The sequence below is a fragment of the Amphiura filiformis genome, chromosome 1, assembly GCF_039555335.1.
Source record: "Amphiura filiformis chromosome 1, Afil_fr2py, whole genome shotgun sequence".
Taxonomy (NCBI): Eukaryota; Metazoa; Echinodermata; class Ophiuroidea; order Amphilepidida; family Amphiuridae; genus Amphiura; species Amphiura filiformis.
The window spans coordinates 40,869,917-40,892,800 of NC_092628.1; the positions used below are offsets into that span (position 1 = coordinate 40,869,917).

Sequence of the window (22,884 nt, forward strand, 5' to 3'; positions counted from 1 at the left end):
TGATTTATAATGCCGCTTTGGTGACCCAAATGTATTTGTTCATTATTGAATAAAAAATTCGTATATGTATATATGTGCCCTGTAATTGGAAAAAGTACTAGAACTCAATAGCTCTCATTCCCCTATTCGAACACTCTTTCGCTGGTATTTTTGTAACACCATTGTTTCATTTTGGTCTGACCCTGTTTGCAAGTTTCTTTACCGATATCAGTTACTCTGTTAAATGACTATATTGACACCCTCTGTTGGTCAACGTTACATTAAGGTTACGTATCGCTTCCTTGCCTTGCAGGGGCTATTATATATTGAAACTCCATTAGGTGCAAATCCTCACTATGGAAGCCTCCGGCCTCAGCCATGACGAGCCTGCGGCTTTAAATGTTTTTTTAAAACCTGGCGGGCTGGTGGCCCAGTATCCAGAAAAAATAGCGAAGCCGCAATCCCGGTAGGGCTGAGACCGCAGACTTCTATAGTGAGGACTTGCAACTAATATATAATAGCCCCGCAGGTCAAAAATCAAGGTGAATGCGTAACCGTAACGTTATAGACAGCTCTTCATACTTAGAGACAACCCGTCACCCACTTTTATTTTTTACCCCTTCACCCTCTCATTCTTGAGACCCTGCCAGATGTCGGGGTTATTTTGCATATTCTTAGCTACTGACCATCTGGCACCGTTATATAGGCTGCTTAGACTCTACAATAACATAAAAAATGTCAAAATGTTGTTTACTTTACCAGCAAGATAGCATACCACCTGAGCGTAGATTGTAAACGCACTTGTGGTTCCTTTCTCGTGATATATTTATTTTCCTAAAGCATACAATTTATAGCCAAATTAGTGAGCGTGCTGAAGCGGAAGTAGTTGGTGCGCATATGTCGTGGGTATGATAAGCGGGAAAAATAGCCTTGAGTCCAGATTGCATGTGGTTATCGCAAACGTATTGTCTGGGAACATGAAGGATCTAGTTGATTGTGATTGGCCTGTTGATTTGACTGACATCAACGGTTTACTATGTTAAATCGTCACAATTATTGGTCAATAACATTGAGTGCGGTGATCAGTTAATATTATTGAGGTACGCATGCGGTGTGCGGTGATCAGATGTGTGCCTATGGCTTCATAATACCTTCCCTAAAGTAATACACTGCGCCCAAAAAGTATCCGAACACTCAAAACAAAAGCCATTTATTAAAGATACTAGAACGATAGATAGATAGAGAATATTGTTCTGCGTAGTTTGATACCTAATTCGATATGATATGACTTTATTTTCCTAGCTTATAGCAATTTGAAAAAGTAAAAAAGCTTTTCAAAAGTAACAACAATTTGCATTGGCTTTTCCCTCGAAGCACGCAGATATTATCACAGCAGAGTGAGCGTTCATCCGTTTGGCTTTATTGAACCCGTAACAATAGACAGCATAAGTCGCCTTTAATGAGGAAATATCCCGGGGGAAATATTTAAATTTGTTACTTTGAAACTCGAGACCATTTGTCATTCAAATGAGTATAGTTTAGTGGAATGAAATCGCATTGTGCCAAATAAAACTCTCCATCTATTGACTTGTTTATTATGCAGTTTTGATATGGCTTTTGCTTTAAGTGTTCGGATACTTTTTGGCACAGCATATATAGGTCAAACGTAGTCCATTAATAGAGAGGACCGGGTAGATAGCATTCCAATCCACCTGAGCGTGGATTGTACCCCTAAAGTACTCAAGGGTCCTTTCTGTTTATTAACCGGAAAATTGAGCCAATCAGAGGAGTCGTTGCTTCTGCTCGATTGCAGACGGTTTGTTATTTGCGATGAACTGAACGACAGAAACCGACTGTGAAGGAGACTAGGGGAAAAGCAGGCGTTTCGAAGGGGACTAGGATCCGGACTAGGATTTGGGTTACAGGGGTGCTGATTGAGAGTTATGGCACGGGGATCATCAAACTAGCACCAAGACCTTGTTCATGTTCACTACTTCATCAACTATCTTCAATTGACCGCACTACTTCATCAGCTTTCTTTAGATAAGAGCATATTACTTCATCAGTTAGCTTTAGATGAACACACTAGTGCTCTGTTATTAGCACCAAAACCTTGTACACTACTTCAACAGCTATCTTCAACTGATAGTACACTATTTCATCAGCTTTCTTCAGCTGAGCACACTACTTCATTCGCTTTTTCAACTGAATATACTACTTCATCAGCTAATAACACACTACTTCAGCTATCTATATCTTCACATAAAATATGTAAAGCATGAAATACGCACATGTATTTTCATTTATTCATTCTATCGATTGCGGTCAACTTTTCCAATACATGTAATAAGTACTGAACTCCCAAGAGCAGTGGCGTGCCTGGACTTTTCATCACACATTGTGTTCATTCGCTCGAAGCTCGCAAAAATTGGCATTTTTACAATGTTTTTTTGATAAAATCAAGATGGCCCCGAATGTGTGAGTCTCTCATCCCCCTCCCCTTGTCAGGCACACCACTGATTCAAGAGGTCCAGATCAACAATATAAATCTATAATCAGACAAAATCAAAAATGCAAAGAATGCAATAATACAAAATAAGGATATGAAAATAATACTTACATGCCAATTTAAAATTTCAACAAAACAACATGACAAAGTAATCAAGAATGTGTACATAAAGTTTAATATCAGAAAAAAATTATTGCACTCCTTTGTTTAAAACTGTAATATACAAAAAGACATAGAAATTTGAGGTCTTTGGGGACAAATGTTTGTACGAAAGGTAAAAAATTTCAAATGATGGACGGCCTTTCCTCCCAGCTACACATACTTTAAGTAAATATCATTAATTTTATAAAGTTTACTTCGAGGGCTTTTAAATATGACCAATGTCAATTTTTAATATTTTGCCATAAAATTTGTATTATATCGCGAATTTCACAAAATTAAAATGATTTTATATCAGAAGGACATTCCTCGTATTTAGAATGCAATTTGGTGCGTCTGATGTGCTCTCTGGCCCCACAAAAATACAAAGGTGGGTGACCGACACTATATAGATTTTATAGACAATAAGAAAATTCACCATTAGTATTTCAATTCAATATATACACATTTCACAAGTAATAAACAGTTAAAGATTTAAAACACATTAAAATTGATATATGAGAAAATGTCGGCAATATTTCAATTATGAAATATATACATTTTGAAGAAAAAAATTTATTGATTTAACCTTTGGCCAAATACAAGTTTAAAGCCATGTTTGCACTATTTTATTTCAGTGTATGAAAAGAATTTTTGCCACTTATTACAACAATATTACACACTTAAAATTTCTTCTTCTTTCTTCTTTCAATTTCTTCTTCTTTCTATTCACGTGATGTACATCAATTTTCAGTATTATTGCACGGGGTTTACGTGCACATACCTATGCACGATCCTGGAACCTAGGATTGATTGCAGATATCAGAACCGGGATGCTCCCTTCTCTTTTCGAACAGCTCGGACACATAAGGGGATACTACACCCCTGTCCAATTTGGTGCCTATTTTTGCATTTTTCTCAAAAATTATAGCGCATTGGTGACAAATAAGATATGTATATTATAGGGGCAAGGACTACAACTACTGCACTGGAAATTGTATTTCAACACAGACAACAGTTGTTGAGTTACAGTCAATAATGAGGGAAAACCAATATTTGATCAATAAATCAATAACTACTTGCCTTGAGTTGCTGAATTTTCAGTGCAGTAGTTTTAGTCCTTGCCCCTATAATATACATATCTTACTTGTCACCAATGCGCTATAATTTTTGAGAAAATGCAAAAATAGGCACAAAATTGGCCAGGGGTGTATTACCCCCTTAACGTGCACATGGATGATTCTTTCTGTACACGGGACCAATGGCTTTGCAATTTTGTTATCAGACATTTACATGTCTGTTAAAAAATGAATACTTTGTTGACACCGCATAGTGGCAGCCTGGATCTCATCATTTTATCATATCAATGATTCTTTACTAGCTTATAATTCCTTGCATCAATTGGTCTCATTGTTTTAAATTAATAGCTAAATAAGGAATCAAATTATGTAACCAAACTAAATTGACAGTTATGTTATCTTCTATCTTTGAATCGATTTGTTTACTCGGCAACTGACTCCTGAAAATATGAAGGGTAGGTTGCAGAGTAAATAGTAAATAACAATAGTTGCGGCATAACTTTAAGAATTTACTCGTAGGAACTTAATTGCGCAGATGGAAGTCACAAAATCGCCAGCTACTCGCCAAATTACTAAACTAAATTTCAGTATCTTACTCGGGAGTTACGCTGATTGTGTGCACTTAGCGGTCAGTACAGTAATAATCCAGGTAAATCTAGCAATTTGTTTTTCTCAACTTGAGAAATTTACTAAACCGGGTTATTGTTTTCACTACACTGAATTACTACGAGGTCCTCATAACATCATACTAAAAGACCTTACATGGACAGGAAGGTTCAAGTGGGAAATTTTATACATTGTTTTGTATTTATCTTTAAAAGAAACGACGACAAGTACATGAATGTAAAAATTTTCAGAAAAGGAAATGATGCAAGGATATCATACAAAAAGGACTGAAGATTTCTAACAAAATGAGCAGTGCGGCCAAATTGATATTCCATGACAATCTTTGTTCGTTCACCATTACAAGCTACCTTAAATTTCGAAATAGATGAAATTTCGAAATTTTTCACTTTTTTAGAACTTCGGCAAATCAAAATTTGTTGATTTGCCCCCCCCTTCACTGGTTATAGACGCAAAACTAGTTACTACTTACTTTATAATATTTTCATACCTTAAAATAATTGAAATTAAGCCTCTTTCCACTACATATATTCTTTTGCCTGGACTATACGTTAGGGTATAAAAAATAATGTACTTTTAGCTGGATTGAAGTCCTCTATGCAGCAGTGTCATTTAATTCGTGGTCTGAACAATCAGTCGGAACCTGTTGAAATAAGTAAAACGACGACTGAATAATGCAAAATATAGTAATATTTTCTACAAAAGGGATAACAATTTGGTTTATTATATAGAGAAAGAAAGGAAAATAAAATAAAAATTATAAGGGTGAATACAGAGACATTTTGCACGAATGGATGGTCTTTTCTGTATTTGGAACTGCATATGGATTGTCTTTATTATCAAAGGCAATGTTTTAATATCATACTGATCTAAACTTAGCTGCAAATTATTGCACTGTTATCAATATTTGAATACCAAATTCTGGACAACACGTGGGGACCTCCTTGGTGAACTATAACGGAACCGGCCTCTTCACAGAACCTTGTAACAAAGCCACTGAGCCAAAACTGTTACTCAAATATTTCAAAAACCTGAAACTGTCGAGACTATATAGTTGGCATGACAGTGACGACATGTGGATAACATATATCCGTATATGTCATACAATCCACTGGTTAGTCCTTCCAATGATAACATTCTTTCGTTTTCCTCTGCATTTTTGTAATATCGTACTGCTCTACGATTTCTGACCACATTATTAGCATTATTATAAATGATTTAAACACAGAAATTGCTAAAAACCCACGGGGATGGTTACCCTTGTGAACTTGGGCAACTAGCAGAACCGGCCACTTTAAAGCAACTTGTAACAAAGCCAGTGAACCCAAAATATAACTGAAATATTTCACAAACCTTAAATAAAAGATATCCGTACTTCATACGTTTCCCCACTGGTTAACCCTTCCAACCATGTCATTCTTTCATTTGCCTCGGCATATATGACCTTCCATGTATCCGTTCCTGACAATCTATATTCAATATGAAATCCATCTACCGGAAACTCTGTTGGCCATTTCCAATGCACTTCAGGTGTTCCGTATGCTTCTAGCCATCCTTCATATATAACAGTTGAGACTGAGTAAGAAATAAATAAAATATCAGCTGCGAGATTTGGACACAGGAGCCATTGTATCCTTATATAGTGATTCAGGCAATAATCCCAAAATTATTGCTGATGTAAATTCTTGTTGCACATCAGTTGCATTGTCGAAGGAAGCGGGACAGGGCGGTAGTTGTAAGGGAACCTTTCTAAATTGCCCCTTCCCAACACAAGCTCCAAGTACAAGAATGCAATATCTTGGAATGCACCAAATTCTCATACTAGTAACCAGTAGAAATTTATCAATTGTGTCGGGAAGTAACCAGTGTTAACTGGACCAATATACATGATTGTATATATTGCATACACTGTTGTGTACTCTCTTAACTTTACTGATTGTTAGACTATTAAATCGAAAAGATTGGGTTTTTTTTTCAATCTGTTGCTGATTGTATTATGGACAAATCCTTCTCGACTGAACATGCTGAATATTCAGTGAAAGGATTTGAATATGCAATATCTTTCATCTAAAAGAGTAGTTCTCAATCTTATAGCGATTGTAATTGAGGACCAAAACTTTCAGTCGAAATGATTGATCTTTATTGTTTTTCAATCTTTTGCTGATTGCAATTAGGGACAAATCCTTTCCAATTAAATAAAAGATTGAACATTTCAGTTTCAGTTTGAATCTCATTCCAATCATATGCAACGTTTACCTTTGTCTAAGGAAAGAGTTTAATTGGCATTTTGAAAAGATTGAAATATTTCAATCGATTAATTAAAGAGAATACTGATGAGTCGGCATTTTATGATTACAACATACAAAAATTTAAATATATGAATATGCATTTTATATGTCGTTTATTTACCCCGTAAATTCCCTCATTCGTCAAACCATGTCCTCTTCACGTGACTAATTTATCGCTATTGAAAACCATAGTAACCGCGATGGGATGCCTTTTGTTGCCAAAAAGTGCTGGCAAACACATGTGACCACCCTGTTGAACATGGGTATCCAGAAAACACCAAACGTTTTGGCCATTATTCGCAAAAGGTTAGAAAAGGTTGCATTAAAAGGTTTACATTTCGGATTATATAAAGGTTGTAAAACGATTTCATAACTTTCAAAAACGTTGTTTGAAAACTTACTGCAAAACATTATAACATAAAGATATTGAAGTGTTGACGAAATATTTTGCAAAATCTGTTTGCAAAAAAATCTATTACGATAACATTTTGACAACATTTCAAATATGTTGTAATGCGTTTTTATGCCCTTTTCCAAAACCAAAACCCGTTTTGTGTTTCTGAGTAATTAACCTGGGCAGCTCCATAGAAACTAAAACATCGCCATTGAGCCAAAACTGTAACTCAAAATATTTCACAAACCTGTCGTGGTAGGAGCATCAGTAGTTGGCATGCCAGTGGGTGGGATGACAGTAGTGACATTGTGCCTAATAGATATCTGGACCTCGTACTCTGAATTCGGTGTTAGATTTTTCAACGTTGCCGTTGTTTCATCTGCCTCGCCAGCCTCGGCATATGTGTCATTCCATATATCAGTTTCATGCAATTTATATTCAATGTGAAAGCCATCTGCCGGTATATTACGAGGCCAAACTACTTGAAGCTCCTTATGGTATACTTCTAACCATGCTTCATATATAATAGTTGGATCTGAGAAGGAAATAAAAGAGCAATAAAATGTCACCTCGAGATTTGAACACAGCCACCACTCTAACTTTCATTTCATGTCCTAGGCATTTATTACCTAATTTATTACTTTAGGTAATAATTATAAATTCAAAGTTTTCTCAAGGTTAGATTAAAAACAAAAACGGCAACAGGCAAATAAACAAAATGTAATAATAAAATACAATAAACATGTAAAGATATGCAATTACTATTTTTTTCTTCTGTTGTTGATTCAGCAGGACTGACAGGAATGGTAGATTCAGGCTTTGTTATCTCTTCTTCTGTTGTTGATTCAGCAAGACCGAGAGGAGTGGTAGATTCAAGTTGTGTTACTTCTTCTCCTGTAGTTGATTCAGCAGGACTAACATTAGTGGTAGATTCAGGCTGTGTTACCTCTTCTCCTGTAGTTGATTCAGCAGGACTAAAATTAGTGGTAGATTGAGGCTGTGTTACCTCTTCTCCTGTAGTTGATTCAGCAGGACTAACATTAGTGGTAGATTCAGGCTGTGTTACCTCTTCTCCTGTAGTTGATTCAGCAGGAATGTCAGGAGTGGTAGATTCAGGCTGTGTTACCTCTTCTCCTGTAGTTGATTCAGCAGGAATGTCAGGAGTGGTAGATTCGTGCTGGTTGAGGAGTACAATTACAGGGGTGTGTAGAAACTGCAATCACAACACATAAAGAATTATGAGAACAGTGGCAGAATAACAATGTGGTTATAAGTCATAACTTACCATGCATATCTCAAGCCATATTCAGTATTATGATCAGTGGATCGTTATTCACAAAATCAAAATCAAACAGATGTTTAAATTACAACGATCAAGTTTTGAAACAAACACTTTATTCAACGGACCCGCAAGATCGACCTGAGCATGCATTTGACATCTTATTCACTTGCACTGAAATGTTTGCGAGCTGGGACTGCCAGGTAAACTTTAAAGGGAGTTTGCATGTGAGTTTAGTACCCCCGTTGCTGACATACTTAATGCATCCCTTGCTGAGAGTTATGTTCCCCAAATATGGAAGGATGCCACTATTGTACCTATTCCTAAAGAAATGCCAGCAACAAGTGCTTAGCTCAGGCTTATCTCCCTAACTGCTCTTCTGGCTAAGGTCAGTGAAAGTTTTGTATCCAGATGGATAGTTGAGGATATTTCCAGCTCAATTGATCGTAATCAGTATGGGAGTATTAAAGGATCATCAACTACTCACTGTATGATAGAACTTCTCGATGTGCTCTACAAGGGTACTGATAAAGCTAACACAGTCGGTACGTTGGTGGTGACGGACTTCTCCAAGGCTTTCGACTGCGCCGACCACACCCTGGCCATACAAAAGCTGTATAACCTTGGTGTTAGAAGTGAGCTCATCCCATGGATTGCCAATTTCCTCACATCCCGGCGTCATAGAGTGCAATATCAATCTGCACTATCTGAGTGGGAGACTCTTTCATGTGGCGTGCCACTAGGCGCCTTACTGGGTCCCATTATTTTTATTGCTCTTATCAATGATGCTGCTGAAAATGCCAAAGCTTGCAGCTTCAAGTATGTCGACGACCTGAGCCTTGCGGAAGTCCGTCCTGCCAACCAGCCTTCTCAGATAGATTTGGATGTCCAGAACCTGGATGATTGGGCCAACATGAACCACCTGAAGCTTAATCCCTTCAAATGTAAGGTTATGCAAATCTGCTTCAAAAGGCAGCCGCCCAACCCACCTGATCTTGTTATTGCTGGAAAAAAGCTTGAGTTTACATGCTGAGCAGACTGAAGCGTTTTGGAGTACCCGTGGAGGACCTTGTTTCTGTGTACGTAGGATATGTCCGTCCCACTGTTGTGTATGCTTCGCCTGTATGGCACGGCAGTATCACCATCCAGCAAACTCAACGGATTGAAAGAATCCAAAAAAGGGCCTGCCGCATCATTCTTGGTTCAACATATACCTCGTACACAGATGCATTGTCCCTCACGGATCTCCAATCGCTTGAAGAAAGGCGTCATCACCTTTGCTGTCAATTTGCAAAGAATTGTACCACCTCTGAGAAATATACTCACCTGTTCCTTTTCAACAAGAGTTCCCATGGTATGTGTCTTAGAAGATCCAGCACTTACCATGTCCCAAGGTACAGGGCCAATAGATATGCTAACAGTCCCATTCCTTACCTCACAAGGCTTCTTAACCATCAGTGATCAGTGTTTAAAATTTGTCTTGATGATCTGATCTTATCTTGTTTTTCTGATGTGTGTTGACTAAGTTGCTTTACTGTGTCCAATCTATGTGCAATATCTTGTTTTTTTTTTTTTGAATGTAACTTCATTGAATGAAGTTCTTAATGCCTGTGTTTATTTGTGTGTGAGGGCTGATAATCTGGATGTGAGAGTATATGTGACCGTCCACGGCGAATGAGCCGTAAATTCCTCCCCGGTCAATTTTGTTTTATTTCGTGTTTAAAAATAAACATCATAAACTTAAAATGGTATATCATTTGACTTCAAACGATATCCAGAAGCGGGGTTATGGTTTGTTAAACTTTGCTCCTTCAACAAAATTATAGCTTTTAAGTTTTTACATGTGTCTCTTTTTCCACATTGTTGGCAATAAATATCAAACAGTCATAATTGGCGGTCATTTCAAATCATCCCCAAGTCAACGAGGTTTAAGAAAGTTCTCTCATTGTTAATTGTTGGTTATGCATACCTGTACAAAATACAATGCCTGGTAACCCACCACTTGAACAGGATTTAGCAATATAAGCAAACAAAGACCAGAGCTATTAAAAGTTCTATAGCCATCTAAGATAGAAGCTTATTATCCACTTCAACAATAGGATTATTGATTAGTTTTTGACTATCGAAATGAGACGGATGTCGGGCCAGCTTAAGTTACCGATGAATATGACCTTCGTACACATTTTACACCGTAACTCAGAACACAATTTAGGGAATTTACGGCTCATTTGTGCTGCCGGGTCACATATGAGCGTTGTGTGTAGAAATACGATGGGTTGTGCGGAAATGTTAGAGGTGTGTGGGGGTGAGTCTATGTATGCACATGAGAGAGTTTATATGTGGAGTGTTTGCAGGGCTGTGTGGATATAATTGAGTTTTGTGAATTTTGATTTATAATTCAATGTAAATTTAATATGTGTTTGATGTATTCAAGTGATTCAGTAAGTGCAATTAATTTCTTTTAATAATCTTTATTGTGTTTTTCAATTGATGTAATTTTGTATGTTTTTATGTCATTATAATTGTAATATTTCATGTAATTTGGCCTCCGGGCCACGAATTGAAATAAATTTAATCTGAATCTGAATCTGAATCTGAATCTCTAGTTCGGACTGGGTTACTTTTTGTCCTGTAGTTGATTCAACAAGACTGACAGGAGTAGGAGATTCAGGATATGTTACCCTTTCCGGACTGACAGGAGTGGTAGATTTAAGCTGTGTTACCTCTCTTCTTGTAGTTAATTTAGTAGAACTGACAGGAGTGGTAGATTTAAGCTGTGTTACCTCTCTTCTTGTAGTTGATTCAGCAGGACTGACAGGATTGGTAGATTTAGGCCGTGTTAACTCTTCTCCTGTAGTTGATTTAGCTGAACTGACAGGAGTGGCAGATTCAGGCCGTATTACCTCTTCTCCTGTAGTTGATTCATCAGGACTGATAGGAGTGGTGATTTGTGGCAGAGTGGTCAGTGTCTTTGTGATAGACCCAATGGCTGTCGCGAAACACAAATGTAGGTACGTTTTGAAAGTTGATCATTACGCAAGAATTTGAATATTTACATATGAATATTTAATATTTACATATGACATGGATTTGAATCTCTTGAAAGAACATACAAGTCTCAGCAAACAAAAAACGTTTTCGCCATCATTCGCAGAAGGTTAGAAAACGTTGCCAGGAAACGTTAATGTCGGGTTATGTAAACGAAGAGCTTATGTAAAGGGTATATAACATTCCAACATAATGTTATTAAATTGTTGACAAAATATTTGCCGAATTATGTTTACAAAAACATTTTACAATAACATTTTGACAACATTTAAAAAATGTTGTTGTAGTGTGTTTTCATAAAAACGTTTTCATGGCCTTTTTTATATATAACCCAACATTTAATGTTATTAAAACTTTTTTACCAAAAACAAAACCTTATATAATTTTGTTACGTACAGGGCGATTCAGCAGGAGTGGTAAGAGTTGTTAGTTGTGTCATAGTTGTCAGAATTTCTGTTGTTGATCCATTTCCTGTCAATAAAAACAAAGTAGGTTCTGAATGTTCTTGGTTTTTGAACATTCAGAACTTATTATAGGCCTATAGATTTTGATTTCTTCTAGGTTTTTGAAAGAACTTAAAAAGTCCCACCATCCAAGTTTACTGATACACGTTATCTAGTTTAACATCAAGATTTATATTGAGTCTTGTTCTTTAAAAAAATGTATATTGCGGTAACAGGGTGATTGGTGTGTAAAAGTGTCACATTGTCAATCAATTGAAACAATAGAGACATATCAGACGCGATAAAAGCATAAGAGCTAAAAAGAACAGAAAACTTATAAAAAAACATTCAAAACCCAGACAATAATTGATTTGAAATGACTGGAGATGCAAAACAGTATTTTCGGATACCAGATGATCACATTATAGTGACACTTTTGGAAAAAGCTTCCAATATATAGTACTAACCTTTATCTTCACACCCCCCCCCCCCCCATTTCCTGAAATTCTGAAAAGTGACGTGAACTGAGATATTTGGGTTGACAAATGTATTTTTAACATGTTTTTTTTTATCAATATGTACCCAAAACGTCAATATTAAGGTAGCTTACTTACTTTCAGATAATTCTTTGATGTTAAATTTAGGTGGAGGGTATGTACAATTGCAGGGGCGTGTAGAAGCAGCTGCAATTATAACACATAAGAAATTATTTTTTTTAAATATTTTTAGTATAACAAAAGCAGCCAGTTCAGTTGAATTCCATACACACCACATGGAAGACATGACTTTAATCTCCCACACAGGGAGTATAGATTTCAAATGGGTCACCCACTGTGGTAAACCCCCAGGTAAAACTCACACAATCTGTGTGGGAGATTAATGATATTTTGTTTTTATACATAATACCTCCTGCAGAATGTGGAATAATAATTGTTATTTATAATGTTTTATTAAGGGCTGGGGTATGAACGTTTGGACAGTATTTATTTTGGGACATTAGAGCACATCAGACATATCGAATTGCATTGTGAATACGAAGAATGTCATTCTGATATCAAATAATTTTGATTTTTTGAAATTCGCAATTTGATACACATTTTATGGCAAATCATTAAAATTGATATTTTTGATATTTAACAGTACTTGAAGTAAACTTTATAAATCTGATGATTTATACTTAAAGTGTATGTAGGTGGGATGAAAAGCCGACGATCAATTGAAAATTTTGACCTTTCGTATTGAAGATATAGATTTTTTTCCCAAAAAGACCTAAAAAAATTTTGGTCTTTTGGGGAAAAAAATCCATATCTTCAATATGAAAGGTCAACATTTTCAATTGACCGTCGGCTTTTCCTCCCTGCTACATACACTTTCAGAATATATCATTAGATTTATATAATTTACTTCGAGGACTGTTATATATCAAAAATTTGAAAAATATCAAATTTTTATAATTTGTCATAAAATTTGAATTATATTGTGATTAAAAAAATGAAAATTATTTGATATCAGAAAGACATGCTTCGTATTCAGAATGCAATTCGATAGGTCTGAGGTGCTCTCATGTCCCACAAAAAATACTGTCGAAACGCAATAAACGCTCAATTTGGATCCCTTAATATATTCAAAATGTTTTGTCAATGTTTTTTAAAAATGTTTTTAAACTTAATTTTGTAGTTCAGCCTCAGGTCTGTAATGTGATGAAATTAATTAATGAATAGGATATAGTTACGATGCCATTTTATAGAATCATACTTTTATAACAGAAACAGGTCTGGATCTCGTCTTCTAAGTTATTATATTGAAAGAACATAAAAGTTGCCTGGTAACAAAAACCATGAAATATGAAAATACAATTCTCTTTAGGTATTATACTTAAATATTTTTACCTCGTGAATATTTCTGAAAGAAACTGATTGAAGAAATAGAACAGCATGAATTGTGCTACATACCAGGGTCTATGTACATACATGGTGATTCAGTTGGAGTGGTCATTGTTACTGTTGGCGATTCATTGTCTGTCGATATAAAAACAAACAAAAGGTAGATTATTTCCCCTGCCCAGGCAGGTTGTTTGCTTGATAATAACATTATTCATTAAAATGACGTGTCGTGCATTTTTCATAAACACGTAACTTTTGTGGAATAAGTTATTTTCAATGTTTTATTGATATAATTCAAAAGGCTTTAGATGTTTACCCGTGTAATTCAGTCTCAATTAAAACAGTACCGTTACAGTTCCGGTCAAACAAAATTACTTTCTTACATGTCAGTGGCGTAAACAGACATTTTCATTTGGGGGGGCAAGCGGGGGGCAAACATAATAAATGAGGGGGCAGGAATCCAGCACCTTTTGGCGACAAAAGAAGTGTATGGTACAAATGCGCGCGAAGCGCGCGAAAATTTTGGCATATTGAAGCTAAACTGGTGACATATGGTAAAAAAGTGGAATAAATGCGCGCGAAGCGCGCACAAAATTGTGTTTTTTAAGGTTAAAATGACCAGATATGAGGTTAATTAATAACTCTCAGAAGTAGGCCTACTTTAACTTTTTTCATTGGGGGGGCAAACAGGGGCAAGGGTTCAAAATGGGGGCTCCAGCCCCCCCCCCCCGCTGGTTACGCCACTGTTACATGTTGTAGTTGTGTATAGACCAGTTGAAAACATACTTGTCACTTCTAAGGTTGTAATTTCAGCAGGACTGATAGGAGTGGTAGATTCATGTGTTACTTCTTCATCTGATGATTCAGTAAGGCTGACAAGGGTGGTAGAGTCATCCTGTGTTACCGTGGTTCCTCCTGTGGATTTACTTTCACTGAGTGGAGTATTATATGTTGGCTGGGTCCCTTCATCTTCTGTTGTTAATACGGTTTGGGTACCTGGATGAGATATAGGACTCCGTAGTGTAGCACCTGTGAAATTAAGAAAAAAGTATACACATTGAGAGCAAGGGAACTCCGATAGTAAAGTGACATGCATATGCGGCTGCAATCTTCAACACGGGAGTCTTTCTGGGGCAAAATTGTCTGGAGGAATGCTAAAGAATGGAAGAGTGGGCTTCGTGGGCAGATGCTAAAGAATGAGGGCATTTGGGGGTAAAAACTGATTCTTCCTGGGGCAGATGATGTACCAAGTAGAAGTTTTTAAATGTAGTGAAAGCAAAAGCAAAAATTTGCCTCTTGGGGTAAAAAGGAAAAAAATTGGCTGGGGAAGGACTTCAACATGAATGAACAATATGGGGTCTCTGGAGGCAAATGGGGAAACAGCAGTCTTTGGGATATCTTATAATGCTGCATATCTTAGTCCCCCGGGTGGTTGGTGAAATCCAGTGATATATATGTAGCCAAACCGGTTCATGATTAAAATCGCATGTTTATACAAGGGAGAGGGGAATTTTTACCTGGGGAAGTATAGCCGTGTCAAATATACATTTTGATGTCAACAGTCAAAGTGATGTCATAATAGAGAACAGTACAGGGCGCTATGGGTTTGGGATTTTATTTTCCTACATTAGTGGAACCAATGTTGTTGTTTTTTGGCATCCTTAAATCTGAAATGATAAGGATTTGATTGGTTTAATTTTTTCTATGCTCCCTGTAGTTTCCACGACCACAATAAGTCAAAGGTCATATTGGAGCCAAAACTTCAAAATAGTCCTGTCATGTTGTAATGTATATATCTCAAATTGTTCCTCTCATCACAGGGAATAAAAAAAAAAAAAATCGATTGTCATATTTTTCGACTGTGCTTAGTTTAGGAGTTAAGGTCGAATAGGTCAAATGTCAATAATTTCATACATAGGTCAAAATTTAAAATGGTCCGATTTCACCGAAACTGGTCTCCCTTAAAGCCATATTGTAACATTTCTATAAAAATAGATTAGTATTCTTTTTCATAAAATGTTAGCTTTTAATGTCAGATATTTTCCCTTTTAAATTTGGGCCGAACAAGTGAGGTAAAGCAAAGAAAATTAGAATTTACTACCAGCGCCAATGCGTGTTACTCCTGTGGTCGTAATACGGTACGATCCTTTGATGTGTGTGTACGTACTGTATTATGAACATCGCATACGTGTTCGACTAATATTTCCATCGTAAACATAAACCATCTTATTAAGACGATTTATTCAAAATCTCCGATTTAGACAAAACTACGGCACCTGATTTTTTGCAGCGTATCTTTATTTAAGTACATTACACCCGACATTACAATCATGTAAAAACCAGAATATAAAACAATAACGAGGGCCTCCTCCTCAGCAAATGGGCTATTCCATTTAAAATCCACACTACCCCTGTGGAAGATTTAGCTAAAGTCTTCCACAGAGGGAGTATGAGTTTCAAATAGAATAGGCAGTTGGGTAACTTCCATCTGAAATACTCACTCCACCTGTGGAAGATATAGGTTAAGCCACAATACAGAGGGAGTATGGGCTTCAAAATGATTGACTATGACCAATTACTTTTGAAAACATACTCCCCTGTGGAAGATATATCCAAAATCTTCCACAGGGGTAGTGTGAATTTTAAATGGAATGGCCCAATGTTACGATATGGCTTTAACATACGATATCGCAAACATAATTCTTTAATACTTAAATTAATACTGAACTTGAACTTGAACTTAATTCACAATTTTAATGCATTTTGTATTGTCATGTCACCCTTCAGAGTTCATGCAGCCAAAGTTCAATAAAACAAAGCACAAGCATAACATTTCGACCCATGATTTCATCCGATTCTGTGGTTATACGTTTCTCAAATAAATTATTCGATTGAATCATTACATTTTGAATATTTTGGCTTCTGTACATGATATATTTCACATCATTTGCTTGTTCAAGGTCTTCTAAGATTTCCTCCTGCTTGAACTATTTTCGGGTTCATGAAGTCAGTGAGCAGGTGAGGGCCACAGATTACGGCTATTAATGACCGTGCATATGCTGAAAATCTACGACTAAGCCCAAGTTCGTAATCTGTGGCCCTCACCTGCTCACTGACTTCATGAACCCGAAAATAGTTCAAGCAGGAGTAAATCTTAGAAGGCCTTGAACAATACTCTATATGGCCTAACAAATCCCTACCTACATACCCTAATATATTTTTTTATGTTACGCCAATCAAACAATTTTCTCTTTGGGCCTAACTCCTGAACTAAGCCCCATAGTGGAATGTGACAATTGACTTTTTTTTTTTTTAAGCAATGAGAGGAACAATTTGATGTATATTACAACATGATATAACAATTAATATTTAATTTTGGCTCTATTATGACCTTCTTCTTCCACTCGTGGGAAGCATATAGAGACAAAGAAAAAAATGGAACCTAGTTTTTTTCCTTTGAGGGGTAAGGATGACAAAAAACACTTCCACTAATGTAGGAAAGCTAGATGCTAGCTCAAAAAATCACCCCATAGTGCTATGCACTCGAATGTTGGAAATTACTTTGGTATTATATTACTGTACAGGAAGATCCGATCTGAAGTTAGTCATTGGTATTCAAAAAGAAGTGTAACGGGATTGGTATTGACATTGGTATGATATCATAGTGGTGTTATATGCAGGATTTTGCGGCTGGTATTTTATTACTGAATAGAGAAAAACCGGCAGACACGTCACACGTGCGTAGTTAGTCATCAGCACATCCGTCTTTTTCGCATTCGACCTGTGCTAGAAATCTTTCAGGTTTATAAATAGCGCCATGTGCGGTATACTTTGGTCACTTCTAGAGGGTTTCAATTCATACTTATAATTCGCTTATGACGACTGGGAGGAGATGCGATTTCAACCTGGGCTAAACCCTTCTGTTACCGTTGGGGAGTGCAATACGTGATTGATTAAAAATCAATAACTCGCAGCTTGCCGATTGATTGTAGATCACTATAAATCGGAGGAGCCTTTTGTAAGCTATTTGACCCCGATCTTATTGTTAGAATACAATAGCTACCTTCTAATTACGTTTCCATATCAGGCCAAAAGGATGTATGCTTTGTGTCAGATGTATGTACTGTACTTCTTTTGTCGTGGTACGAAATTCGAGACCTAAAGTCCCGAAGCTTTATTATAAAAAGTACAGATAAAACACATTCTTCTTTTGGATTTTTGAGACAAGAACTATTTTGTGTGCAAAATAACACGGATAGATTTTCTTTTGAGACTTGAAATTCCTTGTAAATCGTCAGTTTTACCGAGGTTTCTTGTAAGTTTTGTTTCCATGAAAGTGGTCAAGAAAAGTTCAAAAATATCACATTTTGGCAGGTGAATTTAAATTTTATTCAGGCTATCTTGCAGCTTATACTTTAAAGTAAAGATATATATGGGACATTTCATATTTCCTTGAGGTGTTCTCTGAATGTTTATGTCAGAAAGATCATGGTTCAATACAAAATATTCACCAAAAATAGTAACTTGCCAACTTGATATAATTTATTTTAAAGACGGTCCCTGCATGCATGCATACATGACAGGTATGGTACAATATAGGGACGCACCATTTGATATCAAGGTGGGGGGGGCTGAGTCGTGACAATTTTTAATAGGCCTACCTCGGTGAAGCAATTTTAGCGTCTCGATGAAGCAAACAGTTTACATTTTGTAGCACCTAAATTTCGCGTAGCACGAAAAACGTTCTTCTTATGTTAAAATGAGTTCATATCAGGAGCGTAGTCAGCTTTCGTGATCAGAGGGGAAAAATAAAGGTTTTTGGGGAAAATACAAAAATAATCATCAATTTGAACCGGTATTATTAATGCGATATGTACATATACTGGTTTTTTTTTTAGCGAGACTGTAGGGCCTACATATAAACTGTTAAGTTTTCGAGCCTCAAAAACCGGGCCAAAATGTCTTTATTGAGACAAAAATTTGGTATTTTACATTCATTTTGGTGCATGATCGGGGTAATTTTGGTGGGAAACAGGCTCCATGCCCCTTTCTTTTCCTATGCCTTCCCGATTTCTTTCATTTTTTGTTATGCGGGCACTCTTTTCAGGGAGCACTCTGCCCCCGCTGGTTAGTACCGGTACACGCTTCTGGTTCAAATGGTGAGTTTTAGCATGTTTTTTTCATGAATGTTTTCAAAGGAGATCCATGTCTTGTGATTATTTTCTTCAAAATATAGGTTCATGTGAGGATATCTCACCAAAACCATACTCTGATCCATCCACTGACCCCACATATGGCTCCCATCATCACGTGGCATGGACTCTGGGGGAAATCTTTGAAGTGGAGTGAATCAAGTGTATTCACTCACAGAATAACCTTTCACAAACAAATGCGAACAAAATAGGCCTACTTGCCAGTTTGAAGCTAAAATAAAATTAATATACTTGATGAAAACTGGAGCACCCTTGCCACCAAATTTTTTTCAGGTCCGGGGTGGTGCAATGTTGTTGTTGTTATTTTTTTTGGGGGGGGGGGGGCTCTGAGGTGAAGCAAATTTTTTTTATCAGATGGCGTGACCACTTCTTTTCCAAAATACTACCAAGCCCCCCCCCCCCCACCTTGATATCTAATGGTGCGTCCCTTATATAGGTTTATACATATACAATACAGTGTTGTATTTTGTTTATTCGACATCGAAGTGATTACATAACTTGGGTCACGGCCGGTCGTTGCATCAATCAAAGAAGTTTAGTCAGACTGATTCGGGGCCCACAGACCCTATATTTTTTACGAGCACATGCTCTGTCACCCGAAGACACCCTATTGTTCCATTCGATCTGTCACCAAAAGACCCGGGCCAAAAGAGTGCCGCACCAAGATGAGGTGCAGGGGAGGGGGTGATGTGATTCAATACTTATCCCAGGGTGTTGAATTATAGGGGAAGCTTTTTGGTGGGACAAGGGGGAGCCCTGGGGAGCCAATATTGGCACAGGTATAGGTATTTGCACCGTTTCGATATTGCGAATGTGATGTAGAAACATGTCAGGATAGGCCTAAATTCAAATGGTAGGCCTATAAAGGGGAATATTTTTGGCATGTCAAAATATTTTGATGTATAGGCCTAGCCATGATAATCTTTACCTATATAGTATTAAAACCAAAAAGAAACCGTCTTTGGGTCACTATGTTTGAAAAAAATCGTTTTGATTAACAAAAGTTGTAGCTTCGGAAATACTAAAAAAATGCCATTTTGCCGAATTTAATAAAAGTAAATGAGATATGTCAATTTTTCTCTTGAAAACATTAGTCAAGTTACATAAAGTAGTGCAAAATATGGGTTCGAATTTGATTGCAAAGATGGTTTCTAGAAAAGGGGTAAATTTGTTGCAAAAGCCCTTACATCCACAAAAGGCACGATATAAACGAAATAATAAAATAAATAGGAAGGCTTGAAAATTGTACCAAACCTATTCTTTTAGTTTCTATTTATCAACACTTTATTCAAAACCAAAATGAATCAAATCGAACTAGTAATAATTGAACAATTTTTGAAAAAGCTGTTTTTCTCAAAAAGTCAAAAAGTAGATGTATAAAGGGCTTTTGCAACAAAACTCTTTATATATTAATATCATCTGTATTATTAATATTAGAAAGATTGACTATTATTTTTGTTGATATATTATAAGTACTGAATTTACTAGTATTACTATCACCAAGTCAATAGTAGGCCTATATTGTTATAATTCAATGTTAATTAAAATGTCAGCAGTAGCCTAGGCACATCAACAATATTTGGTGGGTATGTTCCCCGGAATGTTTAGGTGGTGGTTCTTTGGGAGATGCGGGCGTACCAGTAAAAGGGGTCTTTTGGAGCTGCGAACAAGTAAAATATGGGGACGTCAAAATCAAGGGTCTTTCTTGGCTTGTTGCTTGAAAATCCCAGAAATATGAGGAATGAACAATTTGGGGGTCTTTTAGAGCTAAATATTTATTTATCAAAATCAAGGGTCTTTCGGAGTTCTATTTTGGTCAAATATAGGGGGTCTTTCGGAGCTGCGAAATCCAAAAAGGGGGGTCTTTCCGGGGGAGCATACCCGTATGGTCATTTGTGTTAAGTGCCCTTCCCCCCATGAGTATAATGCATTTGCCACTTCCGAATTTTTTTTACTGATAAGCATATAGGAACCGCATAGTCAGAGGCAAGGTTCATTATTGATTGGAGATTCAGTAGGCTATAAAGAGACTTGTAAGTGCGGTAATAGCATTTCAAGTGTATACGCGCTTAATTTCGTAATCAATAAGAGCTAATGAACAAAATCATTTCTGACAGAACTGCTAGCGCAGTTGTGTAAGCGCTCGACTGTGAAACCGGAGGTTGTGGGTTCGAACCCCGTCAGAATTTTAATTCAGATAATTTTCTTTTTCTTTCGTGAAGAAGAAATAATAATAAAATTATAAAATTTAACATAGGGCCTAGTATAGTAGAATCATGTAGGCCTATGTGTTATCAGATAAGATCTTCTGTAGATTACCATATCAAAAGAATTTCGAAGTTTTGTCAAGCAAGTTTCTAAGTGTGCCCCTAATCGTGGTTTGTATAGAATTGAGGTGATAGCTTTGTTTGATAATAACCAATGACAGAGCCGCTACGATTTTAAATTAAAAACAGGTCACCGCTTGAGGCGCTGCATTTAAGACGCAGCCTAAAAAGTTTATTACGGGACAAAATAGACGTGTCAGGTCATTGGTACCAAAAATAATGGTGTACGTGTATTAGCATGGAGGTATATAAATAAATGGAGAATGGTCCAGCCAAGCCTCTTTTGTACTACGTTGGTTATGACCAATTATTGTTGAATAGGCAATTTCAGGCTTATATTGATTATGCTAAGCTGATTACATTGTGAAGTCTGTTTCACTGGCCATTGATTTCAATGGGGGTAAAATGAAGTTTAGGGCCTATACTTATTGGAAAGTGCTCATGTTTCATAAAATTTTGATATCAAAATCTCATTTTCGCCAAAAATTGAGTGCTTAAATTGCATCAAGAAATCAGTATTTTTGAAAAAAGAAACACCTTATCTGTTGTCATCTTGTGACTCCCTACATTTTGGTCATGAAAAATTGAATTATGACTTTTTTTCCCAAAAAGTTATGACCCCCCCCGTATATTTGGAACCCCTCCCTCCAAAGAAAATGATAGCCTCCTAATAATATTAATAATCATTTAGGCCTAAATACTGATAATTATTTATTATACAATGAGAAGTTTAATGATGATGATTTAGGCGGCCTATACGATTTCATGACAATACAGAATTTAAAGTTTAAAAACAATAACATGACATATCCGTCATGGCACTCAATCAATTTGACCCGAAGCTTCAACCAAAATCACGATTATCATACACTAAACTATGAGAAACTGTTTAAACAAAGTATGTAGGGCCTATACATTCCGTATATCAATTCCTCTCTAGAAAAGATTAATGTCTGATCATCACTTTTGCTTGAATTCCGAAGTACTTCCGGTAAATTTTGCTCGCTCGTAACTCAAATGGCCCAAATTGGCCCAACATAATGTTTTCACAATCGGAAGGTAAAAACGTTTTGCTTTCATTTGCACTATATTTGAACTCCCTCAGACCCCCTTAAAAATTTATAATATGAACATGAAAACTAAGTATATTTGTCAAGTTACGGCACAACTAGTGTAGAAAACAGTTTCATAACTTGAGAACAGAACATCCGAATTTCTTCGGGTTTTCGCACGATCATACATTGAAACTATAAGCTATCAAAACTGGTGACTTTGAACTAGCTGATTGACTAGCTGACGTCATTATACAGTCTCTTTTACAAGGCTTCCGGTACGGGTCAATGCAGGGTCAATTCCTATGAGGAAATTTTGGGAGTGACAATCAATGAACCATGGTAGAGGCTCATAACCATCGAGGAGATCAATAGCTTGGCTGAAGTGGCTGGTCAATTCAAGTTTGGTGACTCATTGAATAGAGGTAACGGGATAATCTCCACTTAAGAGATTAGAATTCTGGCGATCAGTCTCCATTTATTTATATACCTCCATGGTATTAGTGGTTGACAAAGCGTTTAAAGCGAACAAAAGAAACGTAAAGCGGAAGCGTGTAGCCTAATATTAAACCAAAAATACTTCATTGTTGTGTAAATGATTCTTAACATTCCTCAAACCAACAATATG

The 22,884-nt window shown here is 36.6% G+C and overlaps 1 protein-coding gene and 1 long non-coding RNA gene across 2 annotated transcripts; one reads left to right on the forward strand and one right to left on the reverse strand.

Moving 5' to 3' along the window:
• Positions 1-4,764: 4,764 nt before the first annotated feature.
• On the reverse strand, positions 4,765-7,391 carry LOC140147050 (uncharacterized). Its single transcript, XR_011858348.1, has 3 exons — positions 7,259-7,391; positions 5,683-5,904; positions 4,765-4,972 (listed from the first exon to the last, which is right to left on the reverse strand). It is a non-coding gene; the product is annotated as an uncharacterized lncRNA (long non-coding RNA).
• A 1,389-nt stretch (positions 7,392-8,780) lies between these two features.
• On the forward strand, positions 8,781-9,323 carry LOC140160145 (uncharacterized). Its single transcript, XM_072183426.1, has one exon. It carries the CDS (start codon positions 8,781-8,783, stop codon positions 9,321-9,323), a length of 543 nt encoding a protein of 180 aa, XP_072039527.1.
• Positions 9,324-22,884: the final 13,561 nt, after the last annotated feature.

Excerpts from the sequence above, each read along its gene's own strand:
- LOC140160145 (XM_072183426.1), top strand. The coding sequence starts at position 8,781 with ATGATAGAACTTCTCGATGTGCTCTACAAGGGTACTGATAAAGCTAAC.